This window comes from Oncorhynchus nerka, linkage group LG17 (assembly GCF_034236695.1).
Source record: "Oncorhynchus nerka isolate Pitt River linkage group LG17, Oner_Uvic_2.0, whole genome shotgun sequence".
NCBI classification, from domain to species: Eukaryota; Metazoa; Chordata; class Actinopteri; order Salmoniformes; family Salmonidae; genus Oncorhynchus; species Oncorhynchus nerka.
The window spans coordinates 19,994,317-20,016,110 of record NC_088412.1 but is presented as its reverse complement, the minus strand read 5'-3'; the positions used below and the strand labels follow the sequence as shown (position 1 = coordinate 20,016,110).

The 21,794-nt window shown below is 40.8% G+C and overlaps 1 protein-coding gene across 1 annotated transcript; it reads left to right on the top strand.

Annotated features, from left to right (window-relative positions):
• Positions 1-1,621: 1,621 nt before the first annotated feature.
• LOC135561336 (potassium voltage-gated channel subfamily KQT member 1-like) lies at positions 1,622-21,279 on the top strand. Its single transcript, XM_065002783.1, has 3 exons — positions 1,622-2,345; positions 20,835-20,925; positions 21,265-21,279. The coding sequence occupies exons 1-3, from the start codon at positions 1,837-1,839 to the stop codon at positions 21,277-21,279; spliced, it is 615 nt and encodes a 204-aa protein (XP_064858855.1). The 5' UTR covers positions 1,622-1,836.
• The last annotated feature ends 515 nt before the right edge of the window (positions 21,280-21,794 follow it).

The window sequence follows — 21,794 nt, the reverse complement described above, 5'->3', positions numbered from 1 at the left end:
CTTTTATACTGATAACAAGTTCAAAAAGGTGCCAGTAATACAGGTAACGAGTGGAGGACAGAGGAGCCTCTTAAATAAGTTGTTACAGGTCTGTGAGAGCCAGAAATCTTGCTTGTTTGTAGGTGACCAAATACTTATTTTCCACCATAATTTGCAAATAAATTCATTAAAGATCCTACAATGTGATTTTCTGGATTTTATTTTCTAATTTTGTCTGTCATAGTTGAAGTGTACCTATGATGAAAATTACAGGCCTCTCTCATCTTTTTAAGTGGGAGAACTTGCACAATTGGTGGCTGACTAAATACCTTTTTGCCCCACTGTATGCATATGTTGTAGGGGCGTGGATCAGAAAACCAGTCAGTATCTGGTGTGACCACCATTTACCTCAAGCAACATGACACATCACCTTCGCATTGAGTTGACCAGGCTGTTGATTGTGTCCTGTGGAATGTTGTCCCACTCCTCTTCAATGGCTGTGCGAAGTTGCTGGATATTGTCGGGAACTGGAACATACTGTCATACACATCGATCAAGAGCATCCCAAACTTATGTACAGATCCTTGTGACATGGGGCTGTGCATTATCAAGCTCAAACATGAAGTCAATAAAATGCAATTGTGTTCGTTGTCCGTAGCTTATGCCTGCACATACCATAACCCCACCACCACCATGGGGCACACTGTTCACAACGTTGACATCAGCAAACCGCTCGCCCACACAACGCCATACACGCTGTCTGCCATCTTCCCGGTACAGTTGAAATTGGGATTCATCCGTGAAGAGCACACTTCTCGGTTACGACGCCAAACTGCATTTAGGTTAAGACCTTGGTGAGGACAACGAGCATGCAAATGAGCTTCCCTGAGACTGTTTCTGACAGTTTGTGCAGAAATTCCTGGTTGTACAAACCCACAGTTTCATCAGCTGTCCGGGTGGCTGGTCTCAGATGATTCCACAGGTGAAGAAGCCAGATGTGGAGGTCCTGGGCTGGCGTGGTTACACGTGGTCTGTGTTTTGAGGCCGGTTGAACGTGCTGACAAATTCTCTAAAATGACGTTGGAGGCGGATTACGGTAGAGAAATTAACATTCAATTCTCTAGCAACAAGGTGCACCTGTGTAATGATCATGCTGTTTAATCAGCTTCTTGATATGCCACACCTGTCAGGTGGCTAGATTATCTTGGCAAAGGAGAAATGCTCACTAACAGGGATGTAAACAAATTTGTGCACAAGATTTGAGAGAAATAACCTTTTTGTCCATTATTCACCGCATTATTATTTCTATTTCTGGGATCTTTTATTTCAGCTCAAGACTTTACATGTTGCGGTTATATTTTTGTTCAGTATTTCCTTAAGGAGACTGACCTGGGTCTTAAAAGTGGTGAACAGATTATGGAAACAAGTCCTTGTGGTCGGAGGCTGAAAGGCTGTTCCTGGAGAGCTACATGTTGTGGCTGTCAACTTTTGCTTCAGTGCAGCACTAATACCCTATTTCATCCAATCAAGGTCTTAATTATTATTTCATTAGTTGCTGTTTAGGGTTTAAGTGTCGGGCTTGGTCAGAACCAAAGCCTGCAAAGTGCCAACCATCTCAGCGGGTTGGTGACTGGTACTGTGTTACAAGGTTCAACTGTCACTGTGATCACCCTGCCCATTAGATCTAACCTATCTGATCTCCTCTTCTCCTCTGCAATTCTGTCGCCTAACAAAGAGTTCTTTAGTCTCTGGGGTGGACGTGCCTTGTCATTAGCTGTTTATCTCCTCCCACCTGGACCTGTTTGACCTTTAACCCAGCCTCCTGCTCCTTTGAACCGGACTGTTCTCTTTGGCAGTATGAGCGAGAAGCGAGGATGTCCCTTTCAGCTGCTGAACCGTGCGCACAGAGACTACGGTGGTAGTGGTGGTGGAGGATCCAAGACCTTCGGGCCAAAGGGTCATGGCACCACCAGCCTTACCAACCCGGGACCGAGCCCCATGGGTAGGAGGAGCCAAGGCTTGGGCACCATGGACAGTGACAGGTCCCTGGCCCTGGATGAGGCTGCCGCTGCTACTGCTGACAGTACACGCTACTCTCCTGTTTCACTGAAACTGGAGCCCACAGCAGTGAATAATGGGTCAGACACTCCCTGCAGCCCGCAGACGGACACAAAGGACCCACCGCTGCAGATCGACGGCCGGCCCCCTGCCTACTGCCCTAACCCTCCTCTCCCTCCAGCCAGCCGGCTGCGCTCCACCATACACTCCCAGAGCCCCTACGTCACCAAGACTAGCATGCAGGGGGATGTCTACAACTTCCTAGAGAGACCCGCTGGATTGAGATGCTTCCTCTACCACTTCTTGGTGTGAGTATCTACAGTACATTTTCATCCTTTGCTGGTCACTTTAACATACATGTAGGCAGCTAAAGGGCTACTCACTTGGCACACACTGGTTGAATCAACATTGTTTCCACGTCATTTCAATGAAATTACATTGAACCAACGTGGAATATATGTTGAATTGACGTCTGTGCCCAGTGGGTAGACAGCTTCTCTAGATCAGTGGTTTTCAACCGGTGTGCCTTGAGGAACTCTCAGGTGTGCCATACATTTTTTGCTACTCTTGATTTAAAAAAATGTATCTCACAAATGTGACCTGTGGAATGTACATGTTATTTTGACTTGGGAGCACCACTGCCGCTCAGATAATACATTTTACTGCACATGATTACATCTGTATTATTGTTTCAAGTCTGTTGTGCTCAGGATGTTACATTTGAATCATCTGAGGGGGGCGTATCAAGAGCAAAGTCAGTTGTATAATTTTACTTCACCTGTGAGAATCTGACTAAGTTTAGCTATATACAGTCTCTGCCATAGATAGAAAACAGAGCATGGCCTTGTGTCCGTGGTTGCACCTTTTACAATGCAGAAATCCTCTCGTCTCCAGCTCAAACTGTTCAACACTGAAGACATATTTTACCAGAGCAACATTTTTTTCTTTCTGGTGTGGATTGTGTGATGCTCTTAAAGGGGTACACACAAATTAATCACCATGAGTAAGGAACTATGCAAACTATTAAAATAGTTCAAATAAACACTATTTGATCTATTAGTTTGTCACAGAAAATAGATAATTTGCAGTATGGTTCAGATGAGATGGAGGTCATTACCACTAAATAAATTAATAAGGACATTTTAGGTGTGCCGCAGAATTTTCTATATCAAGGTGTGTCATGGTTCAAAAAAGTTTAGGAACCACTGCCCTAAAAAACACTAATTCCTAAATATATCTTTATGAATAATATTATCATTTACATTTTCTGCAACGTTTGAAAGCCACACATTTTCTATTTGAACCCCCCTCCACATTTGCATAGGGAGTGACGTGTCACATTTTCTGGCCTATCCAGACAAAGGAACCATTTCCTGTGCCTGTGACACTCACAGCTGCGCTTGCAATAGCGCATATGAAACAGTCTTGACATGAAAAAATACTAAATAATTTAATAGAATTGAAACAAGATCCATTTCTCTTGGTCACAGATGGACTAAATCACTTTGTGCTTAAAGCTGAAGTTGTAACGAGTCTGCACACATTTGAATGGGGTCTCTGAGTTTCTCAGTGGATGTTGTCGTCAGTTATATGAAATAGTGCCAATATTGTACTGTCCCTAAGTATGATCATATTTGTTTTACATTTATGACAAAGGTGAAATCTTATTGTAAGTATTTTATCATTTGATTGTTAATATATTTAGAGAGCGTTTCAGTCATTTAAATTCCTATTTCCTCACATTTGTTGAATAGTAAAAAATAATGTATGATTTTTCATATTTTGTTAATATTTGTACTATGTACTTGAGCTTGTGTCCTCAAAAGTGTGTACACCTTAGCAATTTAGAACTATTTTTCTCAGAAAGTTGAGTTCCAGACCTTTTCTAAAACTAGGCAACTTTACCAATTATTGTTGATGGCCATCTCATGAAAAATAATTACGTTTGGGTATGTCTATTTAGGCGGGATCCTAATTGTTGCCCTATCATTCAAGAGGTTGGACAATACCGCTTCTACTGTTTATTGACTTAAACAGGGGGTGTTGAACTTGAGGTTAAAACCTCTACAGGATCGGTGTGTCGCGAGTGGCACAGCAGTCTAAGGCACTGCGTCTCAGTGCAAGAGGCGTCACTACAGTCCCTGGTCTGAATCCAGGCTGAATCACATCCGACCGTGATTGGGTGTTCCATAGAGTGGAGCACAATTGTCCCAGAGTCGTTCGGGTTTGGCCGGGGTAGGCCGTCATTGTAAATAAGAATTTGCTCTTAACTGACTTGCCTAGTTAAATAAAGAGTCTTATGCAGTGCTGTCAGCAGGTGCTGCAGGCTCACCAGAGAACAGACACCCTGGATCTCTGACGAACATGTCTTGTGCAGTACCCAGTAGATTTGAGTCTTTTATATAACATTATCTAACACAGGGGATAAGACATGTGTTACCTCAGCCTCCCTCAGCCCCTCAGAAAACAGGCTCCTTTGATCCGTGGCTTGCCAAGCCTCTCACTTTCCTCAATGGCAGTGGACTGACGTAGCCCCCAATGGGGAAATGCAATCAGTGGTAAAAAAATTCCCAATTGTCATACTTGAGTAAAAGTAAAGACACCTTAATAGAAAATGACTCATGTAAAAGTAAATATACTTAGGCATCAAATGTAATTGCAAAAATATACTTAAGAATCAGAAGTCAAAGTATAAATAATTTCAAATTGCTTATATTAAGCAAACCTGACAGCACAATTTTCTATTTTATTTTTAATTTACAGATAGCCAGGGGCACACTACAACACGCAAACATCCTTTACAAATGAAACATTTGTGTTTAATGAGTCTGCCAGATCAGAGGCAGGGGATGCCCAGGGATGTTCTCTTGATAAGTGTGTGAATTGGGCCATTTTCCTGTCCTGCTAAGCATTCAAAATGTAACGAGTACTTTTGGGTGTCAGGGAAAATGAATGGAGTAAAAAGTACATTATTTTCATTAGGAATGTAGTGAAGTAAAAGTGAAGTAGTCAAAAATATAAATAGTAAAGTACAGATACTGCAACAAACGACTTAAGTAGTATTTTAAAAATATTTTTACTTAAGTACTTTACACCACTGAATGCAGTTTACTGACTAAAGTCAGACAGCTTTACTGATTTTATATTCTGTTAATATTCCACCATACACAGCAGATACAACCACAAACAGCTGATACAACCACACACAGCTGATTATTGTTTTTTACCTATGAGGTTGGCTGGAAGGAATACAAAATAGTGATTTTGTCAGACAGCATAGGCAGCAGCCCTATAGAGATGACGACTTGGAATGAAATAATAAACTAATCAAATAAAACAAATGTGATATAGGCTGCACAACAACTGCAATATTTTATTAAAGTAAAGTAATGTGAATAAATTATGGTTAATAAGTGATAAGCAGTAATGGGCAGCCACTACCATCACGGGACCTTTATCAATTGTTTTATTCTGTGTTGCATAGTGCATTTAATGTTTTTTTTAAATAATTGAAATTGAAAACCGTTATTTTTTTTAAACGAACCGACCTCAAAAATAAATAATCGTCTAGCACTACTTTTTCTACATATGGTTGTGTTACAGCCTGCATTTAAAATGGATTCCATTTAGATGTTTCTATACCTGGCCTACACACAATACCCCATAATGTCGAAGTGGAATTATCTTTTTTGAAATGTTTACAAATGAATACAAAATGAAAAGCTGAAACGTCTTGAGTCAATAAGTATTGAACCTCTTTGTTATGGCAAGCCCAGTAGTAAAAATGAACTTAACAAGTCACATAATAAGTTGCATGGACTCACTCTGTGTGCAATAATAGTTTAACATGTTTTTTATGACTACCTCATGTCTGTAACCCAGACATACAATTATCTGTAAGGTCCCTTAGTCAAGCAGTGAATTTCAAACAGAGATTTCCAAAGCCTTGCAAAGAAAGGCACCTATTGGTACAGTAGATGGATAAAAGAAAATAAGCAGATATTGAATATCCCTTTGAGCATGGTGAAGTTATTCATTCAAGTTTGGATGGTTTTCCAATACACCCAGTCACTCCAAAAATACAGGTGTCCTTCTTAACGTAGTTGCCAGAGAGGAAGGAAACCGCTTAGAGGGCAATGGTGATTTTAAAAAAGAAAACTGAGGATGGATCAACAACATTGTAGTTACTCCACAATACTAACCTAATTGACAGAGTGAAAAGAAGCCTGTACAGAATAAAAACATTACAAAACAGGCATCCTGTTTGCAACAAGGCAGTAAAGGAATATTGCAAAAAAAGTGGCAAAGCAATTAACATTTTGTCCTGAATACAAAATGTTATGTTTGGGGCAAATCCAATAGAACACATTACTGAGTACAACTCTCCGTATTTTCAAGCATAGTGGTGGCTGCATCATGTTATGGGTATTCTTGTAATCGCTAAGGGCTGGAGAGTTTTTCAGGATATAAAATAAACGGAATGGAGTTAAGCACAGGCAAAATCCTAGAGGAAAACCTGGTTCAGTCTGCTTTCCACCAGACACTGGGAGATTAATTCACCTTTCAGCAGGACAATAACCTAAAACACAAGGCCAAATCTACACTGGAGTTACTTACCAAGAAGACAGTGAATGTTCATGAGTGGCCAAGTTACAGATTTGAAAATGTATGGCAAGACCTGAAAATGGTTGTCTAAGCAATGATCAACAACTATTTGACAGAGCTCGAAGAATTTTGAAAAGATTACTGGGAAAATGTTGCACAATCCAGCTGTGGAAAGCTCTTTAAAGACTTACCCAGAAAGAATCACAGTTGTAATCGCTGCCAAAAGTGCTTCTACAAAGTATTTACTTCGTTTTGAGAATACTTACGCAAATGAGATATTTCTGTATTTAATTTTAAATAAATGTGCAAAAATGTCTTAAAACATGTTTTCACTTTGTCATTATCCAGTATAATGTGTAGATGGGTGAGACAATTTAAAATTAAATCAGTTTTTAATTGAGGCTGTAACACAGCAAAATGTGGAATAAGTCAAGTGGACACACGCACACTCCTATAAAAGCACCTGTCAATCAAAGCCATCAGTGTATGTCAGACACAAGCAATATTTATCCTTTCCATAAAACACATTAAAAAACTTTCGGATTTTTGGAAGTATTCTATAAGATAATGAATTGACAAGGAAAGTATGAAGGGAACAGCTATTCTTTTGTATGAAGATAGCCTAGGCTACTATTGTACTGTGTGGGGATAGGAGCGTGGCAATTTTTTTTGCCGCACCTAGGGGGGCATATCAGCCAGAATCGGGCCTGATCAGCAAAAGAAAGGTTGATTAGTCTATAAATTAAAAAAATATTCTGTATCAAATTATACCATGCCAGTTTGGAGAAGACTAACGCATTGTCTATTGGACACAACATTATCGCATTATAGGCCTCAGAGCCAGAACAACCTTGTCGACTGCTGTTGAATAATTCATATATAATCAGACACATTCAACCTTTTTTAAAAGAAAACCAATTTATTTATTTACTCGCAAGCAATGAAAACATGCATTGTAAAAATAATGTCCACGCATCAAACTATTTTTAGTTTGAGCCTATAGCACTTTACATCCCTGTGCAACTAGCAGATCAGCTGGTCCAACATCAAAGGACAGTTGGAAAGATGAGATGTTTTAAGGGAAACGTCACCCCTCTATTTAACTATGTACGTCCATATATGTCCATGTCATAAAAATGTTGAATTCCCTCACTTCACGCAAATACCCACCGAGTGTTCAACCTTCCCAAGTTCTCCCATGTCACCGAGCACCTCCGCACACTCCACTGGCTTCCAGTCAAATCTCGCATTCACTACAAGACCATGGTACTTGCCTACGGAGCAGCAAGAGGAACTGCCCCTCCAACCAAGCTATGCTCAAACCCTACACCCGAACACGAGCACTCCGTTCTGCCACCTCTGGTCCCTTGGTCCTCCTGCTCAGCCCAGTCCAAGCTCTTCTCTGTCCTGGCACCCGATTGGTGGAACCAGCTTCACTCAGAAGCTAGGACAGCAGAGTCCCTTGCCCGTCATCCGAAAACATCTGAAACCCTGAAACATCTTCAAAGAGTATCTTAAATAATCCCACAGCTTTTGTGAACTAACACCCCCTTACTAGTTCTGACTTTTCTGATAGCTACTTTTTTGAGGTAAAATGTACTTTATATTTTTGTAACCTTTATTTAACTAGGCAAGTCAGTTAAGAACAAATTCTTATTTTCAATAACAGCCTAGGAACAGTGGGTTAACTGCCTGTTCAGGGGCAGAACGACAGATTTGTACCTTGTCATCTCGGGGATTTGAACTTGCAACCTTCCGGTTACTAGTCCAACACTCTAACCACTAGGCTACCCTGCCGCCCGTATATGTGCTTTCTTGAGCAGGGGGACCTTGCGGGCGCTGCAGGATTTCAGTCCTTCACGGCGCAGTGTGTCACCAATTGTTTTCTTGGTGACTATGGTCCCAGCTGCCTTAAGATCATTGACAAGATCCCCCCGTGTAGTTCTGGGCTGATTCCTCACCGTTCTCATGATCATTGCAACTCCACGAGGTGAGATCTTGCATGGAGCCCCAAGCCAAGGGAGATTGACAGTTCTTTTGTGTTTCTTCCATTTGCGAATAATCACACCAACTGTTGTCACCTTCTCACCAAGCTGCTTGGCGAATGTCTTGTAGCCCATTCCAGCCTTGTGTAGATCTACACTCTTGTCCCTGACATCCTTGGGGAGCTCTTTGGTCTTGGCCATGGTGGAGAGTTTGGAAACTAACCTGTGGACAGGTGTCTTTTATACAGGTAACAAACTGAGATTAGGAGCACTCCCTTTAAGAGTGTGCTCCTAATCTCAGCTCGTTACCTGTATGAAAGACACCTGGGGGCCAGAAATCTTTCTGATTGAGAGGGGGTCAAATACTTAGTTCCCTCATTAAAATGTAAATCAATTTATAACATTATTGACATGCGTTTTTCTCGATTTTTGTTGTTGCTATTCTGTCTCTCACTGTTCAAATAAACCTACCATTAAAATTATAGACGGATCATTTCTTTGTCAGTGGGCAAACGTACAAAATCAGCAGGGGATCAAATACTTTCCCCCTCACTGTATGAACAAATTCTTATTTTACAATAACGGCCTACTCTGGCCCAACCCTAACCCGGACGACGCTAGGCCAATTGTGCGTCGCCCTATGGGAATCCCAATCACAGCCGGTTGTCAAACCAGGGTCTGTAGTGACGCCTCTAGCACTAAGATGCAATGCCTTAGACCGCTGCGCCACTTGGGAGCCCACTATGACTGTGAGATGTGGTTGGCCCACCTAGTTTCTTAAGATAAATGCACTAACTGTATGTCATTCTGGATAAGAGCTTCTGCTAAATTTAAATACGAGCGTTTCTGCATCTCACTAGTAGAAACGGGCCAGATACATTTCCTGGTTGTAAGCAAACCACAATATCCAGAATTCAATGTGTATTTCAAGACGTTGAGCACTGCCCCGTGGGTGTGTATACAATTGATGTGAGAAATATCAAAATGTCTGTGTTTCTAACTGCCATTACCCAACACAAGAAGAGGTTCACCAGCTGAAGAACATTCTGGAACATTCAACCAACACAACATCCATATTCAGTTAGACTGATGTTGTAGTATAATTTAGAATGACTTGTATGCTCACAATTGCATTGTAGTATAGAAATTGCGTTCAAAAGTTTGGGGTCACTTAGAAATGTATTTGTTTTTTAAAAGAAAACTCATTTTTCGTCCATAAAAATAACATCAAATTTATCATAAATACAGTGTAGACATTGTTAATGTTGTAAATGACTATTGTAGCTGGAAACGGCAGATTTTTTATGGAATATCTACATAGGCTTACAGAGGCCCATTGTCAGCAACCATCAATCCCGTGTTCCAATGGCACGTTGTGTTAGCTAATCCAGGTTTATAACTTTAAAAGGCTAATTGATCATTAGACAACCCTTTTGAAATTATGTTAGCATAGCTGAAAACAGTTAATAAAACTGTTCTTCTTTAGACTAGTTGAGTATCTGGAGCATCAGCATTTGTGGGTTCGATTACAGGCTCAAAATTGCCAGAAACAAATAACTTTGTTCTGAAACTCGTCAGTCTATTCTTGTTCTCAGAAATGAAGGCTATTCCATGTGAGAAATTGGCAAGAAAATGAAGATCTCTTACAACGCTGTGTACTACTCCCTTCACAGAACAGCGCAAACTGGCCCTAACCAGAATAGAAAGAGGAGTGGTAGGCCCCGGTGCACAACTGAGCAAGAGGACAAGTACATTAGAGTATCTAGTTTGAGAATCAGACGCCTCACAAGTCCTCAACTGGCAGCTTCATTAAATAGTACCCGCAAAACACCAGTCTCAACGTCAACAATGAAGAGGCGACTCCGGGATGCTGGCCTTCTAGTCAGAGTTCCTCTGTCCAGTGCCTGTGTTCTTTTGCCCATCTTAATCTTTTCTTTTTATTGGCCAGTCTGAGATATGGCTTTTTCTTTGCAACTCTGCCTAGAAGGCCAGCATCACGGAGTCACCTCTTCACTGTTGACGTTGAGACTGGTGTTTTACGGGTACTATTTAATCTGGAACATGCAAACATCTCTGTTGACGAGTCTACAATATGTACAACACTAAACAAAAATGGTGTTCATGGGAGGACACCACAGAAGAAACTACTGCTGTCCAAAAACAACATTGCTGCACATCTGAAGTTCGCTAAAGAGCACCTTTATGTTCCAAATATTCTGTGGACAGATTAAACTTAAATTGAGTCGTTTGGAAGGCCCACTCAACACTATGTGTGGAGGAAAAAAAGGCACAGCACACCAACATCAAAACATCATCCCAACTGTAAAGTATGGTGGAGGGAGCATCATGGTTTGGGGCTGTCTTAGGGACTGGACAGCTTGCTGTCATCGGAAAAATGAATTCCCAAGGTAATTTTGCACTGTGGATGTTTACACATGTGTTCAGTAAAGACATGAAAACGTGTAATTGTTTGTGTGTTATTAGTTTAAGACGACTGTCTTTGTCTATTGTTTTTTCTTAGATGAAGATAAAATCACATTTTATGACCAGTTTATGCAGAAATCCAGGTAATTCCAAAGGGTTCACATACTTTTTCTTGCCACTGTAATCATTAGTAAACACGCTACTAGGTGAAGTTTATCTACAGGAAAATAAAGTTAATAAAACAAAAATGTAATCCTAAAATTTATGTTTATTTTATTTTCATGATGATCTTCATCCATAACCATCACTAACATGGTTTTTCCAATTACGTCACAGCCCTATTTATTCGGTATACCACCATACACACAGCACAGGCATCGCTACTCCACAGGAATTACTCCTCTTCTGTGAAACACATACAGTGGGGCAAAAAAGTATTTAGTCAGCCACCAATTGTGCATGTTCTCCCACTTAAAAAGATGAGAAAGGCCTGTAATTTTCATCATAGGTACACTTCAACTATGACAGACAAAATGAGAAGAAAAAAATCCAGAAAACCACATTGTAGGATTTTTAATGAATTTATTTGCAAATTATGGTGGAAAATCAGTATTTGGTCAATAACAAAAGTTTATCTCAATACTTTGTTATATACCCTTTGTTGGCAATGACAGAGGTCAAACGTTTTCTGTAAGTCTTCACAAGGTTTTCACACACTGTTGTTGGTATTTTGGCCCATTCCTCCATGCAGATCTCCTCTAGAGCAGTGATATTTTGGGGCTGTTGCTGGGCAACACGGACTTTCAACTCCCTCCAAAGATTTTCTATGGTGTTGAGATCTAGAGACTGGCTAGGCCACTCCAGGACCTTGAAATGCTTCTTACGAAGCCACTCCTTCATTGCCCGGGCAGTGTGTTTGGGAGCATTGTCATGCTGAAAGACCCAGCCACATTTCATCTTCAATGCCCTTGCTGATGGAAGGAGGTTTTCACTCAAAATCTCACGATACATGGCCCCATTCATTCTTTCCTTTACACGGATCAGTCGTCCTGGTCCATTTGCAGAAAAACAGCCCCAAAGCATGATGTTTCCACCCCCATGCTTCACAGTAGGTATGGTGTTCTTTGGATGCAACTCAGCATTCTTTGTCCTCCAAACACGACCAGTTGAGTTTTTACCAAAAAGTTATATTTTGGTTTCATCTGACCATATGACATTCTCCCAATCTTCTTCTGGATCATCCAAATGCTCTCTAGCAAACTTCAGACGGGCCTGGACATGTACTGGCTTAAGCAGGGGGACACGTCTGGCACTGCAGGATTTGAGTCCCTGGCGGCGTAGTGTGTTACTGATGGTAGGCTTTGTTACTTTGGTCCCAGCTCTCTGCAGGTCATTCACTAGGTCCCCCCGTGTGGTTCTGGGATTTTTGCTCACCGTTCTTGTGATCATTTTGACCCCACGAGGTGAGATCTTGCATGGAGCCCCAGATCGAGGGAGATTATCAGTGGTCTTGTATGTCTTCCATTTCCTAATAATTGCTCCCACAGTTGATTTCTTCAAACCAAGCTGCTTACCTATTGCAGATTCAGTCTTCCCAGCCTGGTGCAGGTCTACAATTTTGTTTCTGGTGTCCTTTGACAGCTCTTTGGTCTTGGCCATAGTGGAGTTTGGAGTATGACTGTTTGAGGTTGTGGACAGGTGTCTTTTATACTGATAACAAGTTCAAACAGGTGCCATTAATACAGGTAACGAGTGGAGGACAGAGGAGCCTCTTAAATAAGAAGTTACAGGTCTGTGAGAGCCAGAAATCTTGCTTGTTTGTAGGTGACCAAATACTTATTTTCCACCATAATTTGCAAATAAATTCATTAAAAATCCTACAATGTGATTTTCTGGATTTCCTTTTTCATTTTGTCTGTCATAGTTGAAGTGTACCTATGATGAAAATTACAGGCCTCTCTCATCTTTTTAAGTGGGAGAACTTGCACAATTGGTGGCTGAATAAATACTTTTTTGCCCCACTGTACACGCACACAGAAATTACTGTTTTTGTCATGGTTCATATTGTAGGGGGGGATGGGACTCCACTGCACGCTCTCTGTAGTGGGTCTGAGGGATATGAAGTTATTGTAATAACGCTGGATCAACCACCAGCTGTTTTGTTTTAATCAGATCCCAGGGGTTTTGTCCTGGTTGTGACCTGGTTTGTCCCCACGCTAAAACCTCCTGGGGCGTCAGGATACACACAGAGAGGCTTTAGGTCCTTTAGGATATTACTGTCGGAGGAATACACAGTTCCTCGGTCTAGCTGCTATTGATTTCATTTATTAGATCATTAAAAGTAGTAGGCTGCTCCAGCCGGAGACAACATTTACATTTAAGTCATTTAGCAGACGCTCTTATCCAGAGCGACTTACAAATTGGACAACATTACATACATAAAACTATTATTGAAGATAAAAACACAATACAGTCCGGAAGCTTCTTTCCATTGTGGTCCCCATTTTTGGCAGTGAGATGGCAGATGGGCAAGACTGACACTTCACATGCATTCAATGCAAGACAATTAAACAGTCAAATCCCATTGTATAACAATCACAAAGTGCTGTATGTAGAATCCTCAGTAGGGGAAACAGCGCCACTGTCTGCCCCACGGTCATTGGCATTGTTTTGTTGACAACGCAGAGGTGAGGAGCATCGCGCCACCCAGTAAAAAAAGAAACAAAGTACATATTCTGCTGTTCTATGACTCCCGAATGGAAAAAAAACACTGGTTTTGTTGTTTGCTGTAGCTTCTTTGTTGTTGTAATGTGTCAGTTTTAACATCACGGATTCCAGCTTTAAAATGATATAAATGATAAACAAATAATAATACATAGTGTTTTTACGGTGCTTTTCTGGAACCCAAATATGCTTTATTCAGAGTTTGAGAATTAAAATAGGACAGTTTGTCTTATGTAATTGTGATTGTTTTGGCATGGGACCTTTGGTCAGGAGGATTTGTTTTCTGTTTTTGCTTTTTTAAGTCTTATGGTCTTCTGTTTTTGTAGGCATGAGTGATTTTAGAGAGTATGAACTTTGGATACATGTCGGGCTTGAAGTTTGGTTTTACTCTGTGTAGTACTTCAATATCGTACTCTGCATTTATGCTGTTACCAGACGTCACTCAGAGGTTTGGAAGTAGCTACATATTTGGCTCCAGTGGGTAAGTGTTATTGATATTGCTGAGGTCAGGAGTCGGGCGTTTTCTCTTCCATGTACTTCAGTCCCATCAATTTATCACTTTACTACAGTAGCTAGTAGCTCCCTTCATTTTGTTCTTCCAAGAGCTTTGACTGGCCTATCAGACACATTTCTTTATTAATTTGTGTTGTTTTTGTATTGATACTCTTGCAGGTATTGCTACACAACCGGAAATGTCAGCAGTCTACAGTACAAATCATTTTGGGGGAATTAGAGTTAGAAACAACATCGAAAGGATACGCCATGTTTCATACTGCTGCATAATGTCATTTTCTCAGGGGAATTGTGTTTTTGCAGAAAATGTACACTTGTGTATAACCTGACTAACAATGACATATGACATCATATTTGTATTTTTATAAATCCAGTTAAGATGATCCTGTGTTATGACAAGAGAAAGGGATCCTATTTCATTTCAGTTTTTCACTTCCTCCCCAGATGTTAGGAAATACAAAAATGACACCAAGAGATGAAACCACAACAATGACTTTGTTCACAATATTACTGAACTAGGGCAAGGGTATTGAAAGACAGGTATTTTCAGATTACAGAAATGCTTTATTCTCTTTTCATGATTCCTCCATAAGTGTGTTTATTAATCCCAACATCAGTAAATGTATAAAACCATACATGTTTGATGAAAATCCATCATAGCCTAAATACTGCAATGCTACTTCCATGTTCTGTTCAGTTCATAGGATTTACAATGGCTAGCTACAACTCAGCACTTGGAGAATTTAGCATTGCCTTTAGCAGTATTCTAGTCCCCCCACTTCTCTCTGATCGAGAACTTGAAAATATAAGGTTCTATCTGCATTTTTGTCAAAAGATAATTTATCGACATAGCCTTGATCTACCTACAGTGCAATCGGAAAGTATTCAGACCCCTTGACTTCCATATTTTGTTACATTTCAGCTTTATTCTAATATTGATTACACCCCCCCCCCCCCCCTCGCCCCCATCAATCTACACACAATACCCCATAATGACTTAGCAAAAACAGGTTTTTATACAGTTTTGCAAATGTATTAAAAATAAAAAACTGAAATATTACATTTAAATAAGCAGTCAGACCCTTTACTCAGTAATAGTTGAAGTATCTTTGGCGGCGATTACAGCCTTGAGTCTTTTTGGGTAAGCATGGCACACCTGTATTTGTGGATTTTCTCCCATTCTTCTCTGCAGATCCTCTCAAGCTCTGTCAGGTTGAATGGGGAGCGTCGCTGCACCTATTTTTTTCAGGTCTCTACAGAGATGTTAGATCGAGTTCAAGTCCAGGTTCTGGCTGGGCCACTCAAGGACATTCAGAGACTTGTCCCAAAGCCACTCCTGCATTGCCTTGGCTGTGTGCTTAGGGTCATTGTCCTGTTAGAAGGTGAACCTTCTCCCCAGTCTGAGGCCCTGAGCACTCTGGAATAGGTTTTCATCTCTGTACTTTGCTCCATTCTTCTTTCTCACAATCCTGACTAGTCTCCCAGTGCATGCCGCTGAAAAACTTCCCCACAGCATGATGCTGCCACCACCATGCGCCACCATTGGAATGGTGCCAGGTTTCCTCCAGACGTGATGCTTGGGATTCAGGCCAAAGAGTTTAATCTTGGTATGATCAGACCAGAGAATCTTGTTTCTCATGGTCTGAGAGTCGTTTAGGTGCCTTTTGGCAAACTCCAAGCGAGCTGTCATGTGGCTTCCCTCTGGCCACTCTACCATTTTTTGGTAACCTTCTCCAGATCTGTGCCTTGACACAATCCTGTCTCGTAGCTCTACGGACAATTCCTTTGACCTCATGGCTTTGTTTTTGCTCTGACATGCACTGTCAACTGTGGGACAGGTGTGGTCATTTCCAAATCATGTCCAATCAATTGAATTCACCACAGGTGGACTCCAATCAAGTTGTAGAAACATCTCAAGGATTATCAACGGAAACAGGATGCACCTGAGCTAAATTTTGAGTCTCATAGCAAAGGGTCTGAATACTGATGTAAATAAGGTATTTCTGTATTTTCCAAAACCTGTTTTCGCTTTGTCGTTATGTAGTATTGTGTGTAGATTGATGAGGAAAAAAACATTTACATTACATTTACATTTAAGTCATTTAGCAGACGCTCTTATCCAGAGCGACTTACAAATTGGTGCATTCACCTTATGACCTCCAGTGGAACAGTAGTGCATCTAAATCTTTTCAGGGGGAGGGGGGGTGAGAGGGATTACTTTATCCTATCCTAGGTATTCCTTAAAGAGGTGGGGTTTCAGGTGTCTCCGGAAGGTGGTGATTGACTCCGCTGTCCTGGCGTCGTGAGGGAGTTTGTTCCACCATTGGGGGGCCAGAGCAGCGAACAGTTTTGACTGGGCTGAGCGGGAACTGTACTTCCTCAGTGGTAGGGAGGCGAGCAGGCCAGAGGTGGATTTAAATAATTTTATAATAAGGCTGTAATGTAACAAAATGTAGAAAAAGTTAAGTGGTCTGAATACTTTCTGAATGCATTATATATAGTACAGTACCTCTTAATACCCCAAATCATGTTAAGTTAAAAAAGTTACATTACTCTCACAATTAAACCCGATGAGGGTTTAGATCTTTAAAGCCAATTATCTCCGAATAGGTTTTTGCAGATAGAACCTTATAATTCTAAGGTCACGGGATTATGTTTCAACTATATTTAATTAGATTATTTTCATACTCCAACAAACCTGCATGCACAATAAAGTTAGTCATTTCCTAATGAAACCCCTTTCATAATTATCCCTATTATCCCTATGTTGGAGCTCAGGCTTTATTTGAAAAGCTGTCCCCCGGTGTTAGTTATGAAGGCGAGATGTTAATTAAACAAGTATCTTGAGTTGTGTTTGCGTGTTATTCAGTCTTGTTAAGATAGATGGGTAGGGCCTAATGAGTGGCGCGGTGGTCTAAGGCACTGCATCATAGTGCTACCTGTGCCACTAGAGATTCTGGGTTCGAGTCCAGGCTCTGTCGCAGCCGGCCGGCAGGGATGTCCCATCGCGCACTAGCGACTCCTGTGGCGTGCCGGGCGACAAATTGGTGCGGCTGGCTTCTGGGTTAAGTGGGCATCGTGTCAAGACGCAGTGCGGCTTGGTTGGGTTGTGTTTCAGAGGACGCACGCCCCCAACCTTCACCTCTCCTGCCATACGGGAGTTGCAGCAAAGAGATAAGACTGTAACTACCAATTGGGGAGATAAAGGGATAGAAAAAAGGTGACTGGGCCAGGCAATGCAACATCCATAAAGGTTTTTAGGAAATGGTTTTCTAAACTAATCTGATTCTCTTTGCTTATTTTAGCTGTTCTTGCCATAATATGGACTTGGTCTTTTACCAAATAGGGCTATATCTGTATACCACCGCTGGCTCGAACGCATTAAGAAGGAAAGAAATTCCACAAATGAACTTTTATCAAGGCACACCTGCATTCCAGGTGATTACCTCATGAGCCGGTTGAGAGAATGCCAACAGTGTGCAAAGTTGTCATCAAGGCAAAGGGTGGCTACTTTGAAGAATTTCAAATATAAAATATATATTTGTTTAACACTTGGTTTATTACTACATGATTCCATATGTGTTATTTCATCGTTTTGATGTCTTAACTGTTGTTCTACAATGCAGAAAATAGTAATAATAATGAAAAACTCTTGAATGAGTTGGTGTGCCCAAACTTTTGACTGGTAATGTATATACATAAATTATATATATCAGTCAAAAAATGGATGTAGCAACTACAGATTGCCCCTTTAAGTCTATCAAACGGGTTTGAGCATGTGTTCATTAGGCCTATGGATTTTTTAAATCAATTAAATTGAACAATAAAAGCCCCATTTGTTTTCAATAGGCTGGGATCCGCACTATGCAGCTGTTGCAAGAGCGCATTTTTCACTGGCTGTCCACAGGTTTCAAAAATAATGATTGATAGGCCGCTTAAACTTCTTGAATGTAAGGTGTGTATATGGGAGGCGAAGTCAAGTGCAGGAGAGCAGAGTATAATAAACAGGCACACTTTAATACCGGTTAACAAATGACAGCACATAACACATACTAGTCCCAAATCACAGTCTAAAACAAAACTGCAGCCCCTGACAAATATCCACGTAACAGATAACAGTCACTCACAAATACAACATGGGGAACAGAGGGTTAAATAATAAACAAGTAATTGGTTGAGTGAAGCCAGGTGTGATAAGACAAAGACAGTAGAAATGGAAAATGAAAAGTGGACTGCCGAACGCCACCTGAACAAGGAGAGGAACTGACTTTGGTGGAAGTAATGACATTGAATTCAACTATTGGGTTCAAATACACATTTAGTTTTCTGAACAGACATCTACAATAACCACAATCCTTAATGTGCAAATAGCTAAATGAGAGCGAATGCAGTGTGATTCACATCAATGCGCTATGTAGATATCAATAATAAGTGATATCCGTATCGCCGTAGACTACACCACTGCTGTCATCCTTACCTCCAAGTGTTTATTCAAGTTGGATAATCTTTGGATGCCGACAGCAGTCGTACCATTGGAAAACATAGCTTGGACTGTAGCCTACAAAAGCCTATTCCTGCTATTTTCCTTCCATCCAGCAAACACATTTGGTGTGTCATCATAGTGGTCTCTGACTCGCTCAGGTGGAACAAACTTAAACTTGTGACTTTTTTCAATGCAGAGAAGGGCCAAATAAATAAAAATCTCGCAAACATCCTTTCTGAATTTAAACATAATTCTCAAAGTAATCATCTAGTTTTTCAAAAGTATCTGTAATCCAATTACAATATTTTTGTTGGTAACGTTACGGATTACAGTTGCGGTTTAAAAAAATAAATAATCTGTTTACTCCCCAACCCTGATTACATGTACTGTTGAAGTTGGAAGTTTACATACACTTATATTGGAGTCATTAAAACTTGTTTTTCAACCACTCCACAAATGTCTTGCTAACAAACTATAGTTTTGGCAAGTCGGTTAGGATATCTACTTTGTGCATGACACAAGTAATTCTTCCAACGATTGTTTACAGACAGATTATTTCACTTATAATTCACCGTATCACAAGTCCAGTGAGTCAGATGTTTACATACACTAAGTTGACTGTGCCTTTAAACAGCTTGGATAATTCCAGAAAATGATGCCATGGCTTTAGAAGCTTCTGATAGGCTAATTGACATAATTTGAGTCAATTGGAGGTGTACCTGTGGATGAATTTCAAGGCCTACTATCAAACTCAGTGCCTCTTTGCTTGACATCATGGGAAAATCAAAAGAAATCAGCCAAGACCTCAGAAAAAAATGTAGACCTCTACAGATCTGGTTCATCCTTGGGAGCAATTTTCAAATGCCTGAAGGTACCACGTTCATCTGTACAAACAATAGTACGCAAGTATAAACACCATGGGACCACGTAGCTGTCATACCGCTCAGGAAGGAGAAGCGTTCTGTCTCCTAAATATGAACGTACTTTGGTGAGAAAAGTGCAAATCAATCCCAGAACAACAGCAAATGACCTTGTGAAGATGCTGGAGGAATCAGGTACAAAAGTATCTATATCCACAGTAAAACGAGTCCTATATCGACATAACCTGAAAGGCCGTTCAGCAAGGAAGAAGCCACTGCTCCAAAACAGCCATAAAAAAGCCAGACTACGGTTTGCAACTGCACATGGGACAAAGATCGTACTTTTTGGAGAAATGTCCTCTGGTCTGATGAAACAAAAATAGAAATGTTTGGCCATAATGACCATCGTTATTTTTGGAGGAAAAAGAGGGATGCTTGCAAGCCGAAGAACACTATCCCAACAGTGAAGCACAGGGGTGGCAGCATGATGTTGTTTGGGTGCTTTGCTGCAGGAGGGACTGATGCATTTCACAAAATAGATGACATCATGAGGTAGGAAAATGATATGGATATATTGAAGCAACATCTCAAGACATCAGTCAGGAAGTTAAAGCTTGGTCGCAAATGGGTCTTCCAAATGAACAATGACCCCAAGCATACTTCCAAAGTTGTGGCAAAATGGCTTAAGGACAACAAAGTCAAGTTATTGGAGTGGCCATCACAAAGCCCTGACCTCAATCCTATAGGAAATGTGTGGGCAGAACTGAAAACGCGTGTGCGAGCAAGGAGGCCTACAAACCTGACTCAGTTACACCAGCTCTGTCAGGAGGAATGGGCCAAAATTCACCCAACTTATTGTGGGAAGCTTGTAAAAGGCTGCCTGAAATGTTTGACCCAAGTTAAACAATTTAAAGGCAATGCTACCAAATACTAATTAAGTGTATGTAAACTTCTGACCCACTGTGAATGTGATGAAAAATATACAAGTGGAAATAAATCATTCTCTCTGCTATTATTCTGACATTTCACATTCTTAAAATAAAGTGGTGATCTTAACTGACCTGACAGGGACTTTTTACTAGGATTAAATGTCAGGAATTGTGAAAAACTGAGTTTAAATGTATTTGGCTAAGGTCTATGTAAACCTCCGACTTCAACTGTATACGTGATTCTAAGTTTGACATGTGCTTCTTCCCTCCACAGTTTCCTCATGGTCCTGGTATGCCTTATCTTCAGTGTCCTGTCCACCATAGAACACTATGCCGATTTTGCCAGCGGAACACTCTTTGTGATGGTGAGTGGATTTGGGATGGATTCACCAAATCAGTGACCTACCTTTTGATTTAGTTTTATTGTAATACCATCCACATCCACATGATGGGAGTAGAACATATTGAGTGGGACGCAGACTTAACCTCCATCTTAAATTCAACTGAATTCGAGCTCAGTGTTCAACAGTATTACAAAAATTGTGAACCTCAAATGAAATGGAAAGGGTCTATATAGGTGCATGAGACTATACCTATTAGTTATTGGCATGCTTCAGAGCTTACTGTTGGGGATATTGGTTGATGTACATTATATTGGCTACTCAGTGTGGTTACTCTCAGTGCTATCAGTCCTATTCTCACAGGTTGAGAAATACTGATATGGTGCAGGATAAAGACTTTGCATCATGCTTTGCATCTAAACACACACACACACACACACACACACACACACACACTCACCTCACCAGTGTGGGGGCAATCAGAAGACAGGACTATACAGAGTGTTCTCTAAACTTTTGGCAAGTGCCCTTTGGAGGATTCCCTGGCTGCTGAGTTATTCAGTTATTACACCCTGGAAGAAGAGCTCTCCTATCAGCAGCTTGGTTAGATCGAGAACAGTAGGTAGTAACCCAGTGGGTAGGACAGAAGACAGACAGTTAGAACAGTAGGTAGTAACCCAGTGGGTAGGACAGAAGACAGACAGTTAGAACAGTAGGTAGTAACCCAGTGGGTAGGACAGAAGACAGACAGTTAGAACAGTAGGTAGTAACCCAGTGGGTAGGACAGAAGACAGAGTTAGAACAGTAGGTAGTAACCCAGTGGGTAGGACAGAATACAGACAGTTAGAACAGTAGGTAGTAACCCAGTGGGTAGGACAGAAGACAGGCAGTTA

What these genes read in the sequence shown, in the direction of transcription:
- LOC135561336 (XM_065002783.1), top strand. Translation starts at nt 1,837, where the DNA reads ATGAGCGAGAAGCGAGGATGTCCCTTTCAGCTGCTGAACCGTGCGCAC. An exon ending in TTCCTCTACCACTTCTTGGT is followed by an intron (nt 2,346 to 20,834) that starts GTGAGTATCTAC and finishes TTCCCTCCACAG; the next exon opens with TTTCCTCATGGTCCTGGTAT.